Genomic DNA, 23,388 nt, shown 5'->3' with positions numbered 1-23,388 from the left:
CTGTTAGAGCATGGGCTATCAAGTCTGTAGGACAGACAAAAACAAAAGCAATGTTCAACAAAAGTCATAAATATTTGGAGGGATGGCATACAGAAATACTTAATTGGATGGAAGAGGAAAGGTCAAGTGAGTTAGGAACAAGCCTAATATCAGAATAGCAGTGTTCTTTCATTTGTAGTTATTGTCTCTTCAACATGCTGATTGAACAACTGACAGCAAAATGTCAAGGCTTATTAAGGTCTGTCCTCTTGCAGGAAGAGCTGATAAACTTGGTTGTGATCTCTCAGCTGGCTCACATTCCAGAGGATAAAGATCATCAAGTCCGAAAACTGGCCACTCAGCTACTCGTAGACCTGGCGGAAGGCTGCAACACACATCACTTTAACAGCTTGCTTGATATCATAGAAAAGGTGAGGCAGGGTTTGGTCAGTTGTCAGTTGGCATCACCACGTCTTTTGCCAGATCCTCTTACTGTGGCTTGAGGAGACTAACCCGTGACTGTTACCAGTTGCATGGCTTAGTAGGATATGGTAAAACTGCTGGGGTTTGGAGGATGCAAATCTGAAGTGCAGAGTGGAAGGAGATTTAGAAACCCTATGCACATCCAAGCTATCTGACTGGGCTTGAAGAATTTCTAGCAAGTATGACCTGCTGTAGGCTTTCCTTGCCTTCCAGGTTGAAATAAGGAAAAGATACGTTGCAGATCTAAACCACGTATTTCTTTTTAAAAGGTGGCTGCACATTCTCTCTCATCTCCTTCTGAACTGGAAGAGAGGGACTTGCTATCGTATTCAGCTTCTTTGGAGGATGTCAAGACAGCAGTTCTTGGACTCCTGATAATACTTCAGGTAAATGCTGCAGAGCATTAAACGTGTCATCTTCAGAATAGTTTTCTGCTGGACTTGGCTTTTTAGATAACTGTTCTGCCTCTGTTAAATAGTCCGACTTTTGTTTTATCCACTTAGTATTTTAACTTTTTTTTAGTCATTCCTTTTGCTTTTGGGTACTGTATGACCGTTCACTAAATGTTTTCTTTTCTTAATTTCCATTGTACAATGAATATGAGCACATTTCCATATGTGGTGAGCAGATGTGTTCACAAACTAGCAGAAAAGGAGTGGTTCATAACCCTGAACAGATCTGTTGTGTTTGGGTAGCCTGTTCTGAGATACGGTTAAGCAGTTGTGAAGAGCAGGTTGTTCCAGGCAGTGCCCTTCAGAGCAATAATGCCTGGCTCCAGGAGTCCTTGCAGAGGTTCAGTCCAGAGCCATCTGTTCATCTTGCTTTCAGGAGCAAGTTTTTACTGTGTTTGTCTTGAATTCTCAGTGTGGATACACATTTCTGAATATCAAGTGTCAGTCTGCCCTTTGATTTGTGTTTCTGTTCCTCTGTAGACAAAACTCTACAGCTTGCCCTCCAGCCATGCGATGCGGGTGTACGAGATGCTGATTCACCATGTCCAACGCCATTATATATATGCATACAGCCTTGCAGTTGCTAGCAGCATCAGATTGCAGGTGTGAGCAGTAACCTATGCTTTCAGGTCGAGAGCTGCATGCAGTCTTTGGAATTCTTGGGTGGCAGGTTGGGAATGTGTGCTCTAGAGCTTGCCAGAAGTAGAATTAAATGTTTCTTGGCTAATAGGAGTATGAGTGTGTACTGTAACACCAGTAGTGATGCCTCCTACAGAACTAGCCACAGCACCTATTAAAAATCCCTTCGTACTTGCACAAGTATCACGTGGGGAGGCGGGAGGGTGTTCCACTGGCATGGGTTTTGAGTGATTCCAGTGTCTTCTCTGTTACAGGTATTTGATTTCCTGCTGATGCTTCGAGCTGACTCCCTCCACCGTCTTGGCCTTTCCAACAAGGATGGAGCAGTGAGGTTCAGCCCTTACTGTCTGTGTGATTTTGTGTAGGTTTCTCATTGCATTAAGCAAAAGCTGTTTCCCACGCTGTCTGGTATTTTTGCACGAGCTTAATGGTCCATCAGTAGCAATCTGCAGTTTTTCTGAATCTTCCAGATCCTGATGAATCAGCTGCTAGACAAGTCTATAGTTACAGCCTAGGATTGTCTCAATGAATAACTCATTGGTGAATTGTTCTTATAAATCACTTAGCTAGAAATTTCTCAGACATGAAATTTCTGCTTCTGCTCACAAAGCTTCACAAAAATATTTGCAGTTTCCTGCCTCAAACCAGTTTTCACCTTCAGGTTTGATTCAATGATTTGTACAAATCTGGCTATTTAAAATTTTATTGCTTAGTCTGAAGTTCTTTGTGTAACACGCACCAAAAGATATTTAAGTTTGCTGCACGCCTGGATAGAAGAACCCTTAACCTCACCAAACTGACTCATTGCTGTCCATCTACTGAGCAATCCTGTATTTATTAATTGAAAAGGCAATTTATATTGTTGTTTGGTCATTAAACTGGTTACCCAATAGGGTAGCACTGTAGGTCACATCAATAGGCGGTTCTGATCTTGACTTTACATTACAAGTATTTTTCTCCCTTTCTATGTTATAGAGAAGCAGAGAAGAGGACTTCGGAGAAGAAGCCTACTGGTACACTCTCCCCGCCTTCAGGAAGCCCCAGTGTGCCTTCCCAGAACGCCACTATCCGTATAGGGCACCTGCCATACTCAATGGTCTTTGGCGTCCTTCTGCAGTGTTTGAAGCAAGTACGTCCGCTCTTAATGACATTTGTCATCTTTGTGTGAAACATGTCTGCTTAAACCAGCTGGCTAGAGAATTCTGTCCCAGAGTATCTAAATAATGTCTGAAAAGCGTTATGTAAAGGATCCTTCTTGGGCAGAATCTGTGTACAACCACCAGTGGGAGCACCAGTTCAGCTCTTCAGAAATTAAGGAACGCTTTCATTTCTGCTTCAGAACAGACAAGAGCAAAAAATGTGTTAAACAAAGATTAAAAAAGTGAACTTGTTTCTGAAAGAGCATTTGAAACGAAAAGAAACTCTCCCACTGCAAGTGTTTGAAGTATGTTGAGAACTGATAAATGTTTCCACTGCTAATAAACTAAATATAAATTGTTCGTTGGTGTTGTATTGGACATAGGACAGCCCAATAGCACATAACTGCTCTGGAAGCTAATTTGTGGTAGTGGTTAGGAAAATTGAATTCTGGCTCTGTGTTTTTGAGCTCAGTCAGATCTGGATGCAAGATATCTTCCAGTTGGTGCCAGTATTGCACCTAGAGCTAGTTGACAGATAGGAAGTAACTTGTGACAGCTAAATGCCATTTGTTTTTATGTAGACACATCTGCCTAGGAAATGGCATGTTGTTTGAAATTTGATTGGTCTTACTTTCAAACTGAACTGAAATCCTACAAAAATTTTCCACCTTGACTTTGTCTTTCTTTCCAGGAGACAGACTGGAAGGTGTTGAAGTTAGTCCTCAACAAATTACCTGAATCCCTCCGCTATAAAGTGCTATTTTTAACCTCTCCTTGTAACATAGACCTCCTGGCCTCTGCACTGAGCTACATGGTAATGCCATGCACCCTACTGGTGTATAATCACCAGATCCTTAGTTTGCTTGAGGGTTGGTTGGTTTGTAGTTTTTTTCCTTTGATCTAATATTTTGAAGATTAGCGTGCTGGTTGTCAGTTCTCACCTTTCCTTTTTTTGAGGCTTGTTTTATAGACGGGAGTAGGTAGTAATGAGTGTTCTTTATGTATGATGTGTACATGTGAAAAGGGAGCTATAGGCAGTGCCTGTCTACTGCCTTTTAGAGAGTATTTTTAGTGTGAAGTCTTCTAACTGACTGTGTGATGTATCAGCTCACAGACAAAAAGACTACCGACAGGCTCCATGGTACCCCAGAAGGCTTTTCTCGCACTGATTTGCATCTGGCTGTAGTCCCAGTACTGACGGCATTAATATCCTACCATAATTATCTGGACAAAGCTAAACAGGTATGTGGAAAGTAAGAGAGTGTAGAGGGGGGATGGGACCTGGGCCTCTGTAATAGAGCATTTTCTCATGCTAGCCCATTAGGAGACTTAAATACAAGGTAACACTGCCCTTTTGTTATAAAAAGTTGCATCTGCTGTATTTGGCGTGGTGTCGGGGTGAAAAAACACTTTGCTGACTTTGCGCAGCAGTAGCTGTCGAGTCAGTTGCGTTCACTGCTCTCCGCCCATACCTGTCCCCACCTCAGATTCCTGGGTGACCTTACCCTCTGCCAGAAGACCCTGGTAAACATAAAAATTCTGTTTAATCAGAAACTGAAATACTGATTTCTAAAATGTTTTCTTGATTAAAGTCCCACCTTAAGATTTTGGCCTAGAATATATGCAGCGTTATATGGGGTTCTGTGTTACTTCTGTGTTAGTGGGTTTTGGCTAAGAATTCATGTGTGTCATACAGGCTTGGCAGTAGTCATACCTTCCAAGCCATGCTGAAATGCTAACTGGAGCCAGGAGATGGTACATCAGAGGTTTCTCTCTCGCTGTGTTAAGACGTTTTTTTTCTTTTTTACTCTTCTAGCGTGAAATAGTGTATTGCCTGGAACATGGTCTTATTTATCGCTGTGCAAACCAGTGCGTTGTGGCACTCTCTGTCTGTAGCGTCGAGATGCCCGACATCATCATAAAGGCACTTCCTGTCTTAATAGTCAAATTAACCCACATTTCTGCTACAGCCAATATGGCAATCCCTCTCTTAGAATTTCTTTCAAGTAAGTTGTAATGTTCTTCTACTTTAGATCTTCTCTAGTTGTAAATGTGTTATTTGCACTGCAATTAACTCATTATGTTAATTGCAATTAAGCAATAACAATTTTTTAGTTAATAAAAAGTAATAAATAATAATAAAAAAATAAAAGTTAATAACAATTAAGTCAATATGGCAATTGTGTTAGTCATAAATGTATCATTTGCACTGAATATTTGATTGTGTTAGTCATATGGAATGGCTTGTAAGGGTTTCTTGGGTTTTGGTGATGCCCTTGCACCATGCTCCAGACATCAGTGTTTGATCATCTCTTGTTTGTTACTGTTTTTCCATTTAAAGTGCTTGCACACACTGGAGAAAGAGACATGCTTTGTGTCATGCAGCCATACAGCAACAGGAAATATGAAGCTGCTGTTTCCACGTTGCTGCTTACAATTTAAATAGCATGAAAGTTAGACCACGAGGTTAACTTATTTGTCAGCTGATGATTTAGAAGAAACAAAACAATTCAAATCGAACTGGATTATGTTGTTGGATAGTTCGTGTTCAGACCTCACCTGTGTTGGTTTGCTTCTTGAACTGTTCTAGCTCTAGCAAGGCTGCCTCACCTCTACAGGAACTTTGCAGCAGAGCAGTACGCCAGTGTGTTCGCCATCTCCCTACCATACACAAACCCTTCCAAGTAAGTTCATAGCAAATGTGCTTCTACCTCATCTGTGAAATTAAGGAAATGAGACATGCTCTTTTTTGTAGTACTTGGGTCAAGGTTATTTATAGGATATTGCTCATTATCTCTAGGCTTTTTCTGAAGAAGGAATGTACTCACCTTGGACAAAGTATCTATTTTTCTGGAACAGAGCTTTTGAGGTTTTTTTATTTATACTTATAGTGGGTAAAGGAACAGTTCTGTTTCTCAGATTGAAAAGTAATTCTGTTCGCTTCTGTAATGGCATCGTAACGCAGCATTAAACTCTGAGATCTTTCCGCTGTTTATAGGTTTAACCAGTACATCGTTTGCCTGGCCCATCACGTGATAGCTATGTGGTTCATTCGGTGTCGCCTTCCCTTCCGAAAGGACTTTGTCCCCTACATTACAAAGGTAATGGACACTACTGAACGAAGCAGTACATAATAAAAATGATGACTTAAAAACTAGTTTGAGAAGTTTAAAAGGTTCTGTTTGAAGCTAGAAGATTTCTACTTTTCTTGTCAACATCTTTTTCAAAACTGACTGTGAGTTCTTGTGCGTTGCCCATGATTGCAGTCTGTCAGCTGCATGTCCTAGCCATCCAGACGGTTAATCTGTTTGTCTCGATCTGCAGGGTTTGCGCTCGAATGTCCTCCTTTCCTTTGATGACACGCCTGAGAAGGACAGTTTCAGGGCTCGCAGTACAAGCCTGAATGAGAGGCCAAAAAGGTAAATTATATTTGACTCCAGCAGGGTCTTGGTTCCCTGTTCTAGTGCTCACACCCTTCCTTGTGTTTTTCTGAAGGAGGCTGGGTCTAATTATCCAAAATCTGACAGCGCATTTAAGCAAGCAAAGTAAACCTCTTTAGGTCAGGGGACTGGTAAATGACAAACTTGGGTTGGTAAGAAGCTGGAATCAAACCAAGCTGACAGTCTGATAGTACGTATGAGGGCATCACCAGCTGTTCTGTAAGCCTTTGCAGTAAGGTGTGGGGCTTTTTGTGGTTAATTTTTGAAAATCAACAGTTCTTTCAGGTTGATGTGCGTCAGTATAATGCTGCCAGAAGTAATAGAGAAAGGTAATAGCAGAAGTAACAGAATACCATGTTCATATTGATAGTGTTAACTCCTTTAGATAATTGATCTGTAATGACTAAATGATTGCCAGAGAAATTGTTGTGATTAGCAACCTGTATAAATTGAGAGTGCCAACGCTGTGTTTTTCCATAGTGTTATCTGTCAAGTCGGTGTACTGGGTGGCAGACAGCTGCCTTCTGTGTATCTGGATGTCCTGATCTCTTTTTTTTTTTTTTTTTTTTTTTTTTTTTTTTTTTAATCTTGAAGCCATTATGTCAGTTTTAAGCAAAGCCTAACCTAATGTCTTTGGAAGTCAGAAGGTATCTTGCCCGCAGTCTTTCCAAGTAACATTTGCCAGGATAGGAGAGTATTCCTTGGAAGGCATTCAGAGTTTCTCTAACGTCCTTTACCTGCAGGGCTTACCTAAATTGGTTCACTTGACTTGCTTCAGTGTTAATGTGCAGTAAGCATACAGTGGCATTTGAACCCTGGGGAAAGTGCCTCTACTTTAACTGCAAGGCTCAATGAGTATCTTGCAATGAAGAAACACCATCCCTGCCCTAATGCTATAGCTGTGAACCCTGTTTTGTGTTTCATCTCTCCCATCTCCTCCTCTTTCATTCAGAAACTTGGAAGAGAAGCCTTTTGACACTTGTCTCTCAAATTAGAATTTCAACTAATCTTTTTTTCCAAAAACCTGTTAAATTCTACCAGGTTGGAATACTACTGTATCTAAAGGCTTTTGCTAACACTGCTGGATCACTTTCCACAGAAATCTCTGCTAAGGAGTGTGGGCTGTACTCAGGCAGCAACCCAAAACACCACAATGGCAGGATGCCACTGCCTCTGAGTCTGTCTGAACCTGGGTTCTGGCCAAGTGAGAGAGGAAAGAGCTTCAAGCAAATATCTGTTTCCTTGCTTGAGAAGCTTGTGTGCTTGCTTTTCACTCCTTAAGCCCAAAGATTAAGCATTTCTGTGCCGTAGCTGAGGTGCTGGGTGTTCCATGATCCCCGTGGTTCCCAGCGTTGCTGAATGGCCTGATGTTGGTGTAGGTGACTATCTCGGAGTACAGGCTTGCGCTCTCTGCAGTTGCATCTCCATCTGTGGCCAAAAGTGATCTGTCAGAGGTTGCTGGGAGAAGAAGGACAAATAAATTCTGATCCTTCCAGGTGGCTCTCTGAAGTGTAATAATTCACTGAAAGGAAGATGGCAAATAATCATGTTTAGAAAGAGCCAGAAGGGTTAAATTAGTATCTTCATTTTAGATAGGGGGATGTGAACTGCTGGACCAACTGTTATGTCCAAATTAGTACCGATCCCAGACGTGCAACTCAGCTGTGGCTAAAGTGCCTCTTAGATGTTAATTGCTGTCACCTCCTACCTGTGGTTGGCACCTGACAATGTAAAGGCTTATCTTCCTTTCTATTCCAGTTGAAAGTCAAGTGGGTTACCTCAAGCCACCGAAATAAGACAGCCTGTTTGACAGAAAAGCATCACGCAGTCAGCAACAGCCAAGAGGATGTTTGTCTCCTCGCCCTCCCATCTGTGCAGTGAGAAGGATAGTCCCATAGACACGGGCTGAGCCTCCCCCAGTGTCTCAAGCCGAGCTGAGGGGCACCCCTGAGTGGCCCTGGGGTTTTTTTTTGCGATTCAGGGTAGAAGCTCAGATTTGGGCCAGGCCTAGCAGCGGTAGAGGTGGCTGACACATTCCTGGGTCCCTTAGAAAAATGAGCTGCTGCCTGGTGTTGGTAAAGCATTTTAGGATCTGGTCTCTGTGGAAGTAGTCGGGCTTTTAGCCGTGCAGAAGTGGTGGGTTGGGGCAACACAAGGTGGCTGAACTGCACAAAACTTCTCAGACTTGAGAAATTTGTGCCAAATTAGCATTCAGGTGCTCTTGCCTTTTTTTAACAGCCCAGTATTCCAACTATCATTTCAATCAGTTTTTTGTTTTAACTTGTACTAATTTCATTTGTTTCGTAGCACATTTAAAATCTTGTTTTCAAAATGTGGTTTGTCTTTTTAATGCTTTCAGCTCTGCTTGTTTGTATGTTTTAATTTTTGTTTTCCTTTTTTGGCATTTGTTTTATTTTACATCACCCTCCGGGATCCCCCAATATTGACCCTGTGACCTGTGACCTTTCAACCTACATCCCTACAATGATTTCCTCCCTTCCTGTGACCTCTTTTGGGGCTTGGTGCTTCTCCACCTAGTAGTTTAAGACTAGCCAAAAATGCAAAGCAAGGCTTGAATAACTCTCCTCCAGTGAAAGAGCTGAAAGAATCCTCTGCAGTTGATGCCTTCCGATCCCGCAGCATCAGTGTGTCTGAACATGTGGTCCGCAGGTAGAGGCACTTTAAATGGGGAGAATCCAAGAGCAACTTAGCGCTTGGAGATTTTACTGCAAGGGTGGGTGGAAGCAGGGTGGATTTGCATGTGGGATGCTTGCATGACTTTGTTACGCGATGAAAAACTGGCCTTAGCCACAGCCAAAGGTTTTGGGAAAGTATCATGGATATCCTATGGCTTCCCAACGCTGGCTATTGGGCTGTCAAATCACACCCTGTGTTGTGTATGGTTACTTTGCCCTATTCTCTGATGCTTTAGCAACAAATTTTTCTTTTTTCACAGTGAAAGTGGTGCAGGGGAGAAAAGCAGACAATCAAAACCCACAAAAAAAAAAAAAGGAAAAAGGTTGCATTCTGTGGAAATGAAAGTCCTGCTTACAACTTCATCTTCTAAGCAGTGACTTGTCCCAGGGGAGGCTTTTAATACTCTGCAAAGTTACATACAGACCCTCCTCCCAGACTATGAGGAGTAGTTCTGGCCTCCGTTTAGGATTTGTTCTTGGAGGCAGAGGGAGCTGATGGAAGTATTTTGGTCTAAAGTATGATGCCGTGAAAACCTCAGTTTGTCTTTCTGCAGAGCAGTGAAATGAATGCTCAGCCCATATGAAGCTATTGCCTTCATGACTAAAGAGACTAAGTTTTGATTGCAGGCATTGATCTGCTCACAGGAAAGACAAATCTATTTACGCTAGTTTTTAAAACTTATTTCTGGAGTGCTTCCCTTGAAGCGTTAAACTGCTGCCTATGACGTGTTGGTTTAAAATCTGAACCTGAAGATTTGTCCCTTAATCTGTAAGGATTGCTGTCAGTGGAACTTTTTATTTTCTGTGGTTTTTTATCTTTGACTGTGGGGTGTTTGGGGGAAAGACACTGCAGTGACTGAATTGTGAATACAATTTTGGCACTTCATTCTCTGATATCCCCATTAATCTATTAGGTCATTTTCTTCTCTTGTATTTATGTGTAAATGGTAGCAGCTAAAAGTTCAGATAATTACCCGTAATGATGCCAAAGAAGTTGCCACATCATAAAAAATTTGGCTGTGCCTCAGCTTAGTTTGTATTACAATGGCATAAGGAATCGTGTTTATAAAATATTGCAATCCAGACTGTTAGTGCAATTGCTTTAAATCGCATTGCTAACGTGGCTGATTCGAAAGCAGAGTAGCTCTCTATTCTTGTGCCAATTTCCTGTTCAGAGTGCAATTTTTTTCTATTTCAAATTAAATTAGGTTTTACGTAGTTACTGAAATTGGAGGGAAAAAGTCAATATACGAAAGGGGTGCAACAGAGAAAAAAGCAAACCACAGGATTATAAAGTTAAGTCTAGAGTGCCCCGATTTATGGCTCATGGGCAATATGTTGCCTGGGAAACTGCAGGTCATGGGACACTGGCCTTCACTGTAGATCTGGGAACTCAAAGCATGGTGCTGCCACTCGCTGCTTGGTGCACTTGCCCATGGGCCACCAACATCAGAGAGCACTGGCCTGGCCTAGTCAGGTGACAGACATTTAAACGTTTCTCAGTCCCTCAAGATAAAATACACTTTCTGCAGTGACAATCTACAAAGCACAACATGAGGCTAATCCAAAAATATTTTTATTACATCCTGGGTTTAATGTCTGGCCACCTCTCTGATCTGGCACATGCATGTATTGCAGGTTGTTCTGCATCACGCTGCCTTTCGGGTGACAGGGACAAGTGTTTTGCAATGTGATCTGTCAGTTGGAAAATTTCTCTTCTAGTCGGATACAAACATCCATCACTAGTTCAAGCCTGGGCTCTGCAGATGAAAACTCGATGGCTCAGGCTGATGACAACTTAAAAAATCTCCACCTGGAACTCACTGAGACCTGTCTGGATATGATGGCTCGATACGTCTTTTCAAACTTCACTGCGGTGCCTAAAAGGTAGGGGTCAGTCGGTGACCACGGGAGAGATGTGTGTGTTTGAGGTTCATATTTCACTGCATTAGTGGAAAATAACCGTGACACATTTGAGACTCTGGCAGGGCCCAAGCTCAGAAGCCATTCCTCGCAGATAAAATCTCGCTTGGCTAAATAGGTTAGATGAGAGAAATCTGTTGTAGCCGATCGGTCTTTGCCTCGGCCTTGAAGTTCCGTGGGAGATGCCTTGAAGGCACATTGGCTGTGAGCCGGGCTTTGCTCCCTGTCCTTGCCGGATAATCACAGTCTTCGCTGTAGAACCGAGTGCGGTGCCAGCTGGCTTCAAATGGAGGGCATTTGCTTTTCTTGCCAGCCCTTCCCGGAAGGGGACACGTAGCTTGGCCAGGGCTCATTCCCTTCTGCTTTGTGACATGTGTCCAGGATTGAACTAGACTGCTCTGTGGTGGGTGTCCTGTCAATTGGTATTAAATTCAGCTCATCCCATGTCCTGATGGATAATGTGTATGTGGATGAGCAGGGGGTATATGTTAAAAATGCCGTATGAAGAAGGAGAGCAGGCAGTACCTCCTGCGTAGTTACGTGAAACGAGCCACCCGTGTAGGCTCTGTGCTCTGCAGTCTTCATCACAGACGTGGTTCTAGGTCTCCCGTGGGCGAGTTTCTGTTGGCTGGAGGAAGGACGAAGACGTGGCTGGTTGGTAACAAGCTGGTGACCATCACAACAAGTGTTGGAACAGGCACAAGGTCCCTGCTTGGCCTAGACTCTGGAGAGCTCCAAAACAGCACAGAATCAAGGTAATTTTGGCTCCCCTTTCTGGGTCTTTCCACCTAACAAAGGCACTGAAACCGCTGTTACAGTGCATCTTTTTAGGTTTCCCTCTTAAAGGAAAATGAATGTCTTATTTGTCCATTTGACTGATTGCTCTCTCAGTATCATCAGTATCCTCTTTCTCCACAGCTCAGACCCTGTTTTGCAAGTGAGACAAACTAAAGAAGCACCAGCAAAACTGGAATCTCAAGCTGGGCAGCAGGTTTGCAGAAGCTCCCGCAACAGAGTCCGATCCATGTCTGGTAAATTCCTGTACTGGAGTCTTGCTGCCATTTCTGGGGCCGGGTCGCAGGCGTAGGTGCCCAAGTGCCTCCTGAAGGGACCCGTGTCTGAACTGATTTGAGAGGCTGGACCTGTCCGGTATTTAATAGCAGGCAGACAGCAGCAGCTGCTGGCCTTGGGGGTGGTGGTGCTGCTCCTGCTTGCCTCTCCTTCCAGGAAAGCTTTGTGATCAGTTAAGCAGTGAGCACTTGCAGTGAGAATCACCTGTGTTTATCTAATCTCGTGGTTTCTAAGACAGACGTGGAAGGTAAAGGTCTCCGAGGTCTCTGTCATGGTTTAATCCCAGCCAGCAACTAAGCACCACACAGCCGCTCGTGTGCTCACTCCACAGGGGAGAGGATCAGAAGGGTCAAAGTAAGAAAACCTGTGGTTTGAAAGAAGAACAATTTAATAATTTAAATAATAAAAATTTTAAAAATCGATAATAATACTACAATAGTAATGAAAAATAAAATAACGCAAAGAGGGAGAGAAATAAAACCCAAGAAAAACAAGTGATGCAAATGAAAAACAATTGCTCACTACCAGCTGACGGATGCCCAGCCAGTTCCTGAGCAGCAGCCCCCGAGCCAGCTTCCCCCCTAGTTTCTGTGCTGAGCGTGATGTCGTATGGTATGGAATATCCCTTTGGGCACCTGGGGTCAGCTGTCCTGGCCATGTGCCCCCCACCCCAAGCTTCTTGTGCGCCCCTGGCCATCTCGGTGGCACGGCAGCATGAGGAGCTGGAAATCCCTTGACTCAGCGTAAGCACTGCTCTGCAGCAACTGAAACATCAGTGTGGGATCAGCGTTATTCTCACCCTAAATCCAAACCACAGCTATACCAGCTACTAGGAAGAAAATTAACCCTATCCCAGCTGGAACCGGGACAGTTCCCAACATTGTGTGTGCAGCTGCTAGAGGAGCTTAAAAGATTTATTCCTTCTGAGATATTTTTAGTGGTAACTAAGCATGGCTCTCCCTTCTGGTTTGTGTCTGTCTTGCTAGGTGGTCATGCCTTACGTGTTGGTGCCTTAGACAGCTCAGCCTCCCATTTTCCCAGTGGCTCAGCTTCCCAAGGGACACAGGGTCCTCCTGCTCCTGCATCTCGATCAGAGAAGACTAATCCTGCTCCACAGACACCTCTGCAGAAAGAAAAAGCAAACTTAGCTGCGTATGTCCCACTTCTGACGCAAGGATGGGCAGAAATCCTAGTGCGCAGACCCACAGGTATCTTTAGCTGGGTGTGGAGTGAGTTCTTTGACTTGCTAAGAAACCAGAGCTTGGGTGAAGAAGAAAAATCCATATTTAATTGTAAATGGATCTCTTTTAGTGCTTACAGCTTACACATTTGGTATTTGATTTTTTGAAATAACTCTTTAGTGTTTTAAATTTGCAGAAGACCTGTGAAAAGATTGAAGCAGGGGCTTAAATCTGTATGTTAAGTAAGCACTGTTACAGAAATGGAGCCAGATAATGTCAACCCTACTTTACATTTCCCGTTTTTACACTGCTCTGTGGTCTTTTTTGAAAATCTGTGCGGTGTTTTAGCTTCCCATGCTAGATTCGAGATGAGTGAGGCTTACGGCTAGAGCAGCTGCATAGTTGTGCCTGCTGTTAGGGAAGGAGTAATGACTTATTCATGGTCAGAATTCTTGAATACTGGTTTGTTAAACAACTTTAACAGGGAATTGTCTATTTCGGCTGAAAGTTGCTTCATGAGAAAGAAACTGACCTGGTATTGTTAATTACAATACCTGAGTGTTTTGGATGCCTTTTGGGAATCTGCTGTAGTAATGAGTTACCAATGATGTTTTTTTAAGAGCTTGGGGTGAAGTACAGAGCCCTGGGAGCTACTTACTGAAAATGGGAAATCAATCAAGTGATTCTGCCTAATGTCTGGAGAACTGGGAACTTGGTCCGTTTCGATTTTTACTTGCAAAATCCAAAACAATTTCTACTTTTTTCAATGCGAGTTGTAAACTTTCTGGAGTTGGGAATACTTAATACTCTTCCCTAATTTTTCTTACCAGGTAACACAAGCTGGCTAATGAGTCTGGAGAACCCGCTCAGTCCATTTTCTTCAGATATTAACAACATGCCCTTGCAAGAGCTCTCTAATGCACTCATGGCTGCAGAGCGTTTTAAAGAACACCGAGAAACGGCTCTATATAAATCCCTCTCTGTCCCCTCCTCCAGCCTGGCCACCGGGACGGCCAAACCATCGCTTCTGCAGCGTTCCAACACAGGTGAGGGATGTCAAGCCAAGTAGCGTGTCCAGTGTAGCCTGTGTCAGTAGCCTGTTGAAAGTCCATTGAAGTTTCTGGAGGTCTTTTAGAACAGTGAAGTTAGTAGCATGAGGAATAAGATAGCAATGGGAAGGGGAATCAGTTCTTGTCTTAGAAGTTTTTAGTGAAAAATTCCCGTCTTCCTTGCTTCTGATGCTTCATCGGAAAAGTACTTCTCTTTCTTAAAGAGAAGAAAGAGAGGACTGATGGAGCTTCTTTGGAGGGGTGATGTGTCTCCTGCTGTTTCCCAAATGAAAATGAACAAAGTCATGGATCCTTTCCCTCTTCCACCTGTTTGGGGCTGTTTGGGGCATCCCACGTGTGGATGGATCTTCCCATGCAGTGTTTCCATTTCCATTTGTCTTCAGCACGGGAGTTTGTGTCGGGCACTCGGAGCGCTAGGTCCCTGCGAGAATGGCCTGCTACAGACCTTGCCACCAGGGTCTGTTAGTTGCCACTGTCTTTTACAGCACGAGATACAGAACGCAGATTCTGCTGGGTGTGGATTTACACACCTCTTAAAAGGACTGTAGCTTTCAGGCTGGTGCAGCTGAATTTTGATAGCTTTAGATTAACACAGTGGCCAGGGCTTTTCACTGTATTTACTTCGGTGCTAGTTCACTTCTGAAAGAGCTGTTGCTGTTGGGGGGTTGGTGTTGACCAACAGCTAAGATTTTTTTAAGCTTTGTGTAATCCCTGCTCAAAGCTCTTACCCATAATATCCAACACCTGGGGCTCTCCGCACTGCTGGCACTATCAAACCTGAGCAGTGGTAACAGCAGACAAGGCGTTTTTGGGGAGGTGGCATCAATGGTGCGGACTGTTTGGAAAGCTGGTACAAATGGTGGTTTTCAGCTTTGTTTTAAACAGGGCAGGATATGATTTTAGGATTCGGAATGTGTAAACACATAATTAGAGTAAAAATAAAATTATCACCTTTTTAAAAAAAAATCTAAATTCTTATCTATGAACACTTCTTATTACTCCTATAGATTGTTGGTGTATAGGTGCTAACTGATCAGTTGAAAGAAGCACCCACCTGAGTGCCACTCCTGTGGCAGTCCAGGAAAATAATTTTGGCCCCATTCTTTTTAACACGGTTTCTAGAGTAGACTTGCTGGAGCTGAGTGGCAAATGGATGTTTTGAAGAAGTTTTGGTGTCAGACTGTCATATGCATGTTGTTCTTCCTCTTTAGAGGTTAAAACTGTGAATCTTTATCTATGTTTCTACTCTTCAGATTCTTCTGTGTGTTTAAAAATGATCGTTTGCCAAAAATGCGTAGCTCAGGAAAAGCTCAGGCTGGTTTCCTGTGTGTGCTAGGGTATCACTAAGGAATTTTCTGTTTCTAAAACTCACAAAGATGCGTTCTTCAAAGAGAGCAGTTTCAGTCTACATTGTTTGAATGTGTTTATGCCTCCTTATTCATGTTGAGACCTTGTACCCTTAAAGTATCCCTTTGGCATCTAGTGAGCTTATCCCAGCTTGTTCTTTCCTTTTTTTTTTTTTTTTTTAATTTATTTATTTTAAAATAGGCTCTTGGTTACATTTTAAACTCTGTGCTTTTTAATTTTATTTTTTTTTCATATAGTCTCTCCTTCCTTTTGATGTAGCTGCTCACTTGATTTCCCTTTGCAGTGGCCTCTTTCTCTTCCATGTACCAGTCCAGTTGTCAAGGGAAGTTGCACAGGAGCATATCCTGGGCAGGTATATTTATATATCTTTAAGGGAAAAAAAAAAAAAAAAAAAGTATTGCCATAGCGGAACACCTCTGATTCATAGAAAATGTATCCCTCATACTTCATTTTCCCCTTCCATGTCTCCCGTCTGTACCCAGTCTCATTACTCTCAACAAATGGGATCTTGACTAGCATGAAGAAGTCCAAGCCAGATCCAACATTTGCAAGTGCAGACAATTTCTTAAAGCTTCTGTTTTAGCTGGGGTGGATTGTGAGTCATGAGGCACAGTGTTAAATGACCTGTCAAAATGTCTGAGTGACTTGATTAATTGAATGACTTATTTTCAGCTTCATTTTACAATTGGCTTTGTGTTCTGCTAAATGTAAAAGTTCCCACTTCTGAGAACAGCATAGTATGCTACAGGACAAGCTACCCTGAAATGAAATCCCATGCTACTCAGCCCACAGGAATCTGTCAGAATTGGACACAGAAAAGATAAAAGGAGCTGATACATATATCTGATACATATATATATTTATATATATGTGAATTTTGACGTTGTTACAACGGATGCTGGTTAAAAGTTTTTTAAATAAAGAAAGAAGAAATATATTTCAAGAGAAAACCTGCTAAATTCTAGCTTTTTCAAGGCTCTTTAGTACCATAAAATCTTTCTCTAGTAAAACTGATTTAGTAATTAAATGGAGATCAAATTGCATACCTTATGAGCACAACACCTGCAATGCTTTGATAATCTGCAGTGCTTTGTGATTTTAATTAGAGGGTTGAAATGTCTTTCTGCCTTCTTTCCTTCACTGGAAAATTCTTTGTAGAGCAGCAGGGTGTTCTTAACTGCTGGTTGTTGTTGACATAAGCCTCTTAAAGCAACACAAAAATGCTGCAGTAAAATATTTTTCTGTACTTCTCTCTGCTCATATTATTCTCTTCCCACCTACAGAATAATTAGTGAGTGCTTGCATTATTTAAAAACACCAGCAATCTTGGCAGTAGTGTAAGAGCTAGGGCAGCTTGGAAACACTGGGTATGTGCAGGTGTGTTCTGGCTTGGACAGCTAACCAGATCAGCACGTTGTTTTGGGGTTGGTTTTTTTTTTTATTTTGTTTTATGTTTTTTAGAAGGTATGTGTGTGCAATGCTAACTCTTTATTGCTTCTTTGAAATAACTTTGGTCCTGCGAGCTGAAATCAATCCAGGAAAAGCTGCTTTAGTGATTTCTTTTTCTTTTTTCTTTTTTTTTTCTTTATTTTGCTGATTTTTTTGTGTGTGCTAATTTATTTTTTTTTTTTTTTTTTTTTACTTTGGAAAACAAATCTTGGCCTTTCAGATTGGTCTTCCAGTCCCCTTGTGTGCATAATGGGAAGCCTCCTGTTCTCCAGCCTTTTCCTCAGGACAAAAAAGCAAGGCCAAGAGGTGCCTTTGGTCAGACTCATCCCTGTGGTGTCAGGGTCACTGCCTGGAGTAGAGACAAGGTTAAGTGCTGCGATAACCTCCTCCAGATAACCTCCTCCACCCTAGGCAAGGCTTCAAGGAGCTTTCTTGTCAGCGTGGTTTCATTAACCATTTGTCTGATCAGATGCCACATGCAGGTTTCCCAGTACTGCTGCAGTGCATGTATTACTTTTGCTCTCGTGTCCTTTCATACGTCTAGGGCTGAATTCTTTTGCTTCTACTGAGACATACCAGAAAAACTGCCAAACTGCAAGTAAATGGCTCCTTGTAAAATTTCTTATCTCCTTCTAGACCACTACAAGGCACAGGAGCATTGCATTTCAGTACAAGAAAAACTTAATTTTTTGCCCCCTCACATAGAACTGATGTCTTCATTGCCTGGATAACGATGAACTTTTAATGCTAGTCTTGTACTTTCTTACATCTCTGTAGTTCCTGTCTGTCCTGATAACCGAGCATTGATGTACAAGGTCCCATTTCCTCATTCTGTCCCCTGCTTGTTCATCAGTAACAATTGGAAACAGCTGCACTTATTTTGGCCAAAGCAGATGCAGCCCTTTGCTGTGAGGGTAAGGTGATCAGTTATTCTATGCAGAAAGGGGGACCAGGAGCAAGTCTGACATGACAAGAAATCAAAGAACCAGAGCAGTCATTCAATGTGGCCTTCTGTTGAAATCCCGTAGGGAAAAGGCTGGTACTTCAGAGGAGAGGATGGGGGCCTGCCGGTCTGTGCCTCTCTACAGACTTCAGTTCTTCTGCCTTGTGTCTCGATAGAATCCGCGGTGGTGCTGGAGGAAGGGAGCCCCTCAGAGGTGGAGCTAAAGGAGACCGAGTTCCCAGCTGAGTCTCCAGAGAGCGAGGACATTGAGACTTCATGCTCTGAACAAGTCCTGAGCGAGGAAAGGTTTGGTAAACCCCAGGAGCCTTACAGCAGGGTAAGAAAAAACAGGTTAAGCAGTTGTGTCCTCTGTGGCAGCCCCATCTTTAGCCACACGGGAGAAATGCCCGTGCTCGGATGAGTCCCTCTTGGCACCCTCTGAAACAAGTCACTCATGGTGCCACGGGGTCACGACTGAGAGTGGGGGTGGCCTGCAAGCGATGCCCGCAGAGCGGTGGCAGTACCTGCCTGTTCTGTGCAGCGGCGCAGCCTGCGCTGCGTTGTACTTGGCACCTTTCCGCTCGCCTTTCGCTGGAAGTGTCGGGGTGCCTCGAGCGCTACTGTTGTCAGCTTTTTTTTTTTTTTTTCCTGAGTAGCAGGAAAACTGTTAATCTTGGTTTCTCCCTCTTTAAGTCCTCCTCAACCTCCAGCCAAGAAGAAAAATCTCTGAAGTCGGAAGACCTGGTAGAGGGTGGAATTCCCATCGGGAGAGTCCTGCCGTCAGAGGACGGCCGAACACTGGAGGAGCTTTCCTTCCAGCCATCCCAGCCGCTCAGCAAGTCGAGTTCTTCCCCCGAGCTACAGACGCTGCAGGAGGTCCTCAAAGATGCAAATGGCAGAGAAGTAACAAGGAGGCTGAGCACAGAAGTGAAATCCAAATCCCAGTCTGGGAACCTGGAAGGGGAAGGACTGGGCAGTTGGCTGGGCAAGGGGGAGGACACCGGAGTGACTGGGTCAAGTGGCTTGGATGGCACCGGTCCTGTCACCTCGCCTCGCTCCCCCTCCGGGCACCGGCCCCGAGGGTACACCATCTCTGACTCGGCCCCATCAAGGAGGGGAAAAAGGATCGAGAGAGATGCCTTCAAGAGTAGGACAGCAGCCTCCAATGCTGAGAAAGTACCTGGGATAAACCCAAGGTGGGTGGAGGGGCTGGTCTGAAGCTGGAAACGGTGAGCTCAGAGCTGCAGCCGTGGCTGGATTCGTTTGAGGGGGTCTGCTGGTTTTGTGGGATCTACAAAACTGTATCTGATTAAAAAGAAAGATTAATTACCTGTTTTTTCAGGAGCTGATACAGACATGTTGAACCCACTACCACCAAACTAACTGTGATTTAGTAAACAGGTCACTTAAATGGTGAAAGAAATACATAAATAGTTTCCTTATGTTCTTTATCCCAGGTTAGGGTCCAAATGGACATGTGGCTTGAGTGCAGGTCACCTAGAGTTAATTCTGCTGTGACCAGGATGTATTTACTAGTTTTGCAGTTCAAGAAATACAATGTGCAAAATACTAAGAAGAAGGAAAGGGGGTGTCATAGTTGGGTTTTGAACTTTAAAACTGGTAGTTGCTCAAAATTGCATTATGTGACAATCTTTACCTTACTGAGGGCAGGTAAAATACACGTCTCTAAAACAGTTTTCTCTGCTAGCCTAGAACTGCCCCCATAGCTGTGAGGCAGGAGTGCGTTCCTACTCCTCCATTCTGCATAAAGTTTGCCTTTTGAACGGGGAATTTGCGCAGCTGCCGCTGTTTGACATAACCATTGTATTTTATGACGGGGTCTATTACAAACTGCAGGCAGTCCAGGTACCTAGTGTCTCTAGAAAATGAGTAATACTCTGTTAGCATTTTAGTTGCCTCTGTTTTTAATTCTGTACATAACGTTCTTATATACAACAGATCAAAATGGATGTAATTTTTATGGTAACAAGCCTTTTTCCTCCCTCTCTCCCTTAGCTTTGTGTTTTTACAGTTGTACCACTCCCCATTCTTTGGCGATGAAAACAACAAGCCCCTTTTGTTGCCAAATGAGGTAGGCAAGGATTTATTTATTTATTTTTTAATTCTTGCAGTTAATTTTTCTAAGCTCATTACTTTTTTTTAGCATAAATGATAGTAATGAACATCCAGCTCAGATGATGTGATTTAAAGGCGTTTCCTACCAACAATGCTACAGGTGGGAGATATTCTGTACCCCAGCCCTGGCGGCTCCCGCTTTATGGCTCTGGATTGAATTTGAGACATTGGGAGATTGTGCTGGTGCCGTTCCAGAATCCCAGCCAGAAGGCAGGATGATTTGTGGAGTTTTGGGGCTTGCTGGTAGGAGTGCCGGCTGAGAACTGAGCATTGGGTGATACTGGCAGAATGTCACTGGGCAAACCTGCCAGCCCTCCATATAACCAGGAGTGGCCAAGGAGCTACGGTCACAAGAGAAATTAGTCATAAACTTCCTGGAGGAGCAGTGCTGGAACTGGGGGTCCTGTGAACTGAGCACCACAGACCCCCTGCTGATGGTTTCCCCTCACTTCAGGTTCAGGTGGTCAGGCCGTAGGGAGCCTCGGTGAGAGGAGGTGATGCCTTGGGCTAAAAATGTTCTCCAGAGCAAGGCACGTGATAATTTTTCATGCTTGGAGCTTAAATGAAGATGCGATGTAATTTGTCATGGCAAGCGCATCTAACCCGTGCAGTTTGCCAGATCGATCTCATCTGTAGTACAAAACCAAGGAGGTGTGGTGGCAGATGCCATAAGCACTGCTCCGTACCTCGGACTGATGATGTCCTGTGCCCTTGCAGGACAGAGTTGGGCAGCATTTGTCAAGGAAGTCACTAGTGAAGGTCAGGAAATTGTGCTTACTTCATTGTCCTGAAGGGCTTTTAGGGAGGGCAGTGCGTGTGCAGAGGTAAGTTTTTAAAGACGTGACCGATGTTTTGATTGTAGACGTTTGAAAGATCGGTGCAGCTCCTGGATCAAATCCCTTCGTACGACACACACAAGATCGCAGTGCTCTACGTTGGAGAGGGCCAGGTGAGTTGTGTGCAGACGCGTCAATCCTGCCATAGTTACATCTGCACAGAAGGCCAGGGAGTGCTACTGCAGCTGTGAGATTTGTCCTGCTGCTGCAGTAGCCTGCCTTTTCCTTAGTTTCTTGCACTGAAAATCAGTGCCTGCCTGAAGCCCTTCTAGGAGGGTAATAACCATCACTGGTGCTGATTGAGTGCTCTCAGCGCTCAGTGTGGGACTCCCATGTTCTTACTTCCTAGAGTAACAATGAAATCGCAATTCTGTCAAATGAACACGGATCCTATCGCTATACGGAGTTCCTGACTGGGTTAGGGAAGCTCATTGAGCTCAAAGACTGTCAGCCGGATAAAATTTACCTTGGTGGCCTGGACGTGTGTGGGGAGGACGGACAGTTCACCTACTGCTGGCACGATGACATTATGCAAGGTAAGGTGGCTCCAGAAGCTGGAAGTGGAAGGATGGTCTCTTCTCATCTTGAGACTGACCTGCCTTCTGCAAACAGTTTCTTTTCCAGGGATGTGGTAAAGACAACCTGGGGCTTTGTTCTCTTCCCGTTCTCTCTCTGGTATCTCTGCAAGCCACATGTTACAGTTTGGGAGAGGTGCATATACCTGCCTTACTTACTCTACAGCAATTTTAAAATAGTGTGCTTTATTGAAGGTTGATATGGTTTGGTGTAGAGGTTTGTAGAATAAGCTGTTTGTTCTTGAGCTGCTGTGAAGGCCGTTAACAGAGGGTAGCGTGTACGTGTCAGAACTGCTAAGCGTTTCTCTGAAGGACAGTACTGAAAGCGGGAGGGTTGTCATTACTGTGGTCACTGCTAATTGAACTGCAGCATTACCCAGCTCTGGCAGCACCAAGCAGTGCAGATACCATCCAGGATCCAACAAGCTATGATGAACTTCCCAGATTTTTCATACAGTTCTCTGCATCCCGTACGTAGCCCGGTTCAGCGGAGCAGCTGCAGGTTACTCACTGTGGCCCTGGTACTCTGCAGAGCTCAGTTAGGGGAACTCCTGGTTTAAGCTGTTTAACTCTTCCTCCTCAAACCAGCCTCTGCTCACCGTGCTGCTGTGGTCACGGAGGAGACCCCCGGCAGCACTTCGGCAGTTCCCCGTTCGTTTCCTATGAGGAGGCAGCTGGCCAGCGTGACAGCACGCTGCTCCCAGTGTGTGTGGGGCACACGCTGACAGCCGGGCCCTTAACGCACTTTGCTGAGTGCGGTGCTGGGGAAGACTTGGCAGGGCAGGATCTAAAAACTGGAGGGAGCAGAGCTTTCAGGAACTGCCTTTTCGCTGGCCACTGCGCTCCGTGCTCCAGGTACCACTGGGGCAATCCAGTGGGACTGGATTCAGCTGTCACAAATGGGGACGAACCTATCGAGGGGGCATAACTATTTTTTTATTATTGTGGTGCTGGTACTGCTTTGTCTTCCAGAAAAGTGCTGCATGTTGCCCACCGCTGCTTGCAGCACTGCTTTCCCAGGCCAGCCTGAGGATTTTTCTGTTTCTTCTTCAGCCATTTTCCACATTGCTACTCTGATGCCCACAAAGGATTTGGATAAATATCGCTGTGACAAGAAAAGGCACCTGGGGAATGATTTTGTCTCTATCATTTACAATGATTCTGGAGAAGACTTTAAACTGGGAACAATAAAGGTACAAGATCTTACTTGTGGGTGTGTTATGAAACAGGCGCGTGGGTGGTTGTAAAACCTTAATCTGATGCGTGTTATCTTAGCAAACAGTGTTGAGATCATGAATGGAGGTTATTTGCCCTGGTGGGTTCACATGTGTGTTTATGGCATTCACAAGTCACGATGGCTGCTAGTAAAATGTATATGACCGTTTTATCATTTTCTGACCAGGGTCAGTTCAATTTTGTGCACGTTATCATCACACCGCTTGACTATGACTGTAACCTGGTGACTCTGCAGTGTCGGAAAGGTAGGAATCCCTCCAGCCTTTGTTCTCAGGCTTTCCCGTATTGGTGGTGCAATAACTGCCTTCACTTTGCAGCATTTTTGTGTTTCAAAAGTAAAAACTTCCAGGAGAAACTCTCCGAAAGCCATTTGCTGCCCAGTTATGCCTGGATATGTCCTGTTCATGTATCTTCCCCAAGATAAGAGGTATCTTCCCGTTGTACCACTCACACTCTCTTCAGACTTAAGACGAAGTGCCAGCAGAGCAGAGCAGGTCCCTCCAACAGTTGCTTGGGAATACTGGAGGAGAGAGGAGGTGGAGGTCCCTGTGGCTTTGGCCTCTGCTGTCCTTCCCAGCACCACAGGGCCCGATACTTGGGAACTGGTCACGACTCCGTGCGAGCTCAGCAGTGCTGGTGCAGTGAGCTGCAGGGGCGTTTGCTGTCCTCTGATCAAAGTTCTGGGTGTCTTGCACTCACGCTCTGGTTCTGCGACGCGGGCCCAGCAGTCTCTCCTCAAACCTTTACGGAGCAGCTGGAATTTGGGCACCAG

The 23,388-nt window shown here is 44.1% G+C and overlaps 1 protein-coding gene across 7 annotated transcripts in view; it reads left to right on the top strand.

Moving 5' to 3' along the window:
* Positions 1-23,388, top strand: part of TSC2 (TSC complex subunit 2) — a gene marked incomplete at its 5' end in the record, with an annotated part of 35,617 nt that overhangs the window by 9,670 nt on the left and 2,559 nt on the right. For 2 of the 7 annotated variants that reach the window (XM_080384743.1, XM_080384749.1), the window contains 25 exons: positions 255-410; positions 732-848; positions 1,395-1,517; positions 1,808-1,914; positions 2,529-2,682; positions 3,384-3,506; positions 3,800-3,934; positions 4,509-4,698; positions 5,283-5,376; positions 5,691-5,793; positions 6,017-6,111; positions 8,671-8,802; positions 10,551-10,715; positions 11,354-11,506; positions 11,670-11,782; positions 12,809-13,030; positions 13,834-14,049; positions 15,725-15,793; positions 18,010-18,170; positions 18,527-19,029; positions 19,850-19,925; positions 20,832-20,918; positions 21,155-21,341; positions 22,434-22,573; positions 22,783-22,861. In XM_080384743.1, coding sequence (XP_080240869.1) covers positions 255-410; positions 732-848; positions 1,395-1,517; positions 1,808-1,914; positions 2,529-2,682; positions 3,384-3,506; positions 3,800-3,934; positions 4,509-4,698; positions 5,283-5,376; positions 5,691-5,793; positions 6,017-6,111; positions 8,671-8,802; positions 10,551-10,715; positions 11,354-11,506; positions 11,670-11,782; positions 12,809-13,030; positions 13,834-14,049; positions 15,725-15,793; positions 18,010-18,170; positions 18,527-19,029; positions 19,850-19,925; positions 20,832-20,918; positions 21,155-21,341; positions 22,434-22,573; positions 22,783-22,861 — 3,700 coding nt within the window. The remainder of the gene's footprint in view (positions 1-254; positions 411-731; positions 849-1,394; positions 1,518-1,807; positions 1,915-2,528; positions 2,683-3,383; positions 3,507-3,799; positions 3,935-4,508; positions 4,699-5,282; positions 5,377-5,690; positions 5,794-6,016; positions 6,112-8,670; positions 8,803-10,550; positions 10,716-11,353; positions 11,507-11,669; positions 11,783-12,808; positions 13,031-13,833; positions 14,050-15,724; positions 15,794-18,009; positions 18,171-18,526; positions 19,030-19,849; positions 19,926-20,831; positions 20,919-21,154; positions 21,342-22,433; positions 22,574-22,782; positions 22,862-23,388) is intronic. The other 5 variants (XM_080384744.1, XM_080384747.1, XM_080384746.1 and 2 more) reach the window with 5 other exon arrangements.

The sequence above is a fragment of the Falco punctatus genome (assembly GCF_963210335.1).
Source record: "Falco punctatus genome assembly, chromosome: 4".
NCBI lineage: Eukaryota > Metazoa > Chordata > Aves > Falconiformes > Falconidae > Falco > Falco punctatus.
Note: the sequence above shows the minus strand (reverse complement) of the source record. Positions and strands in the feature narration are given on the sequence as shown.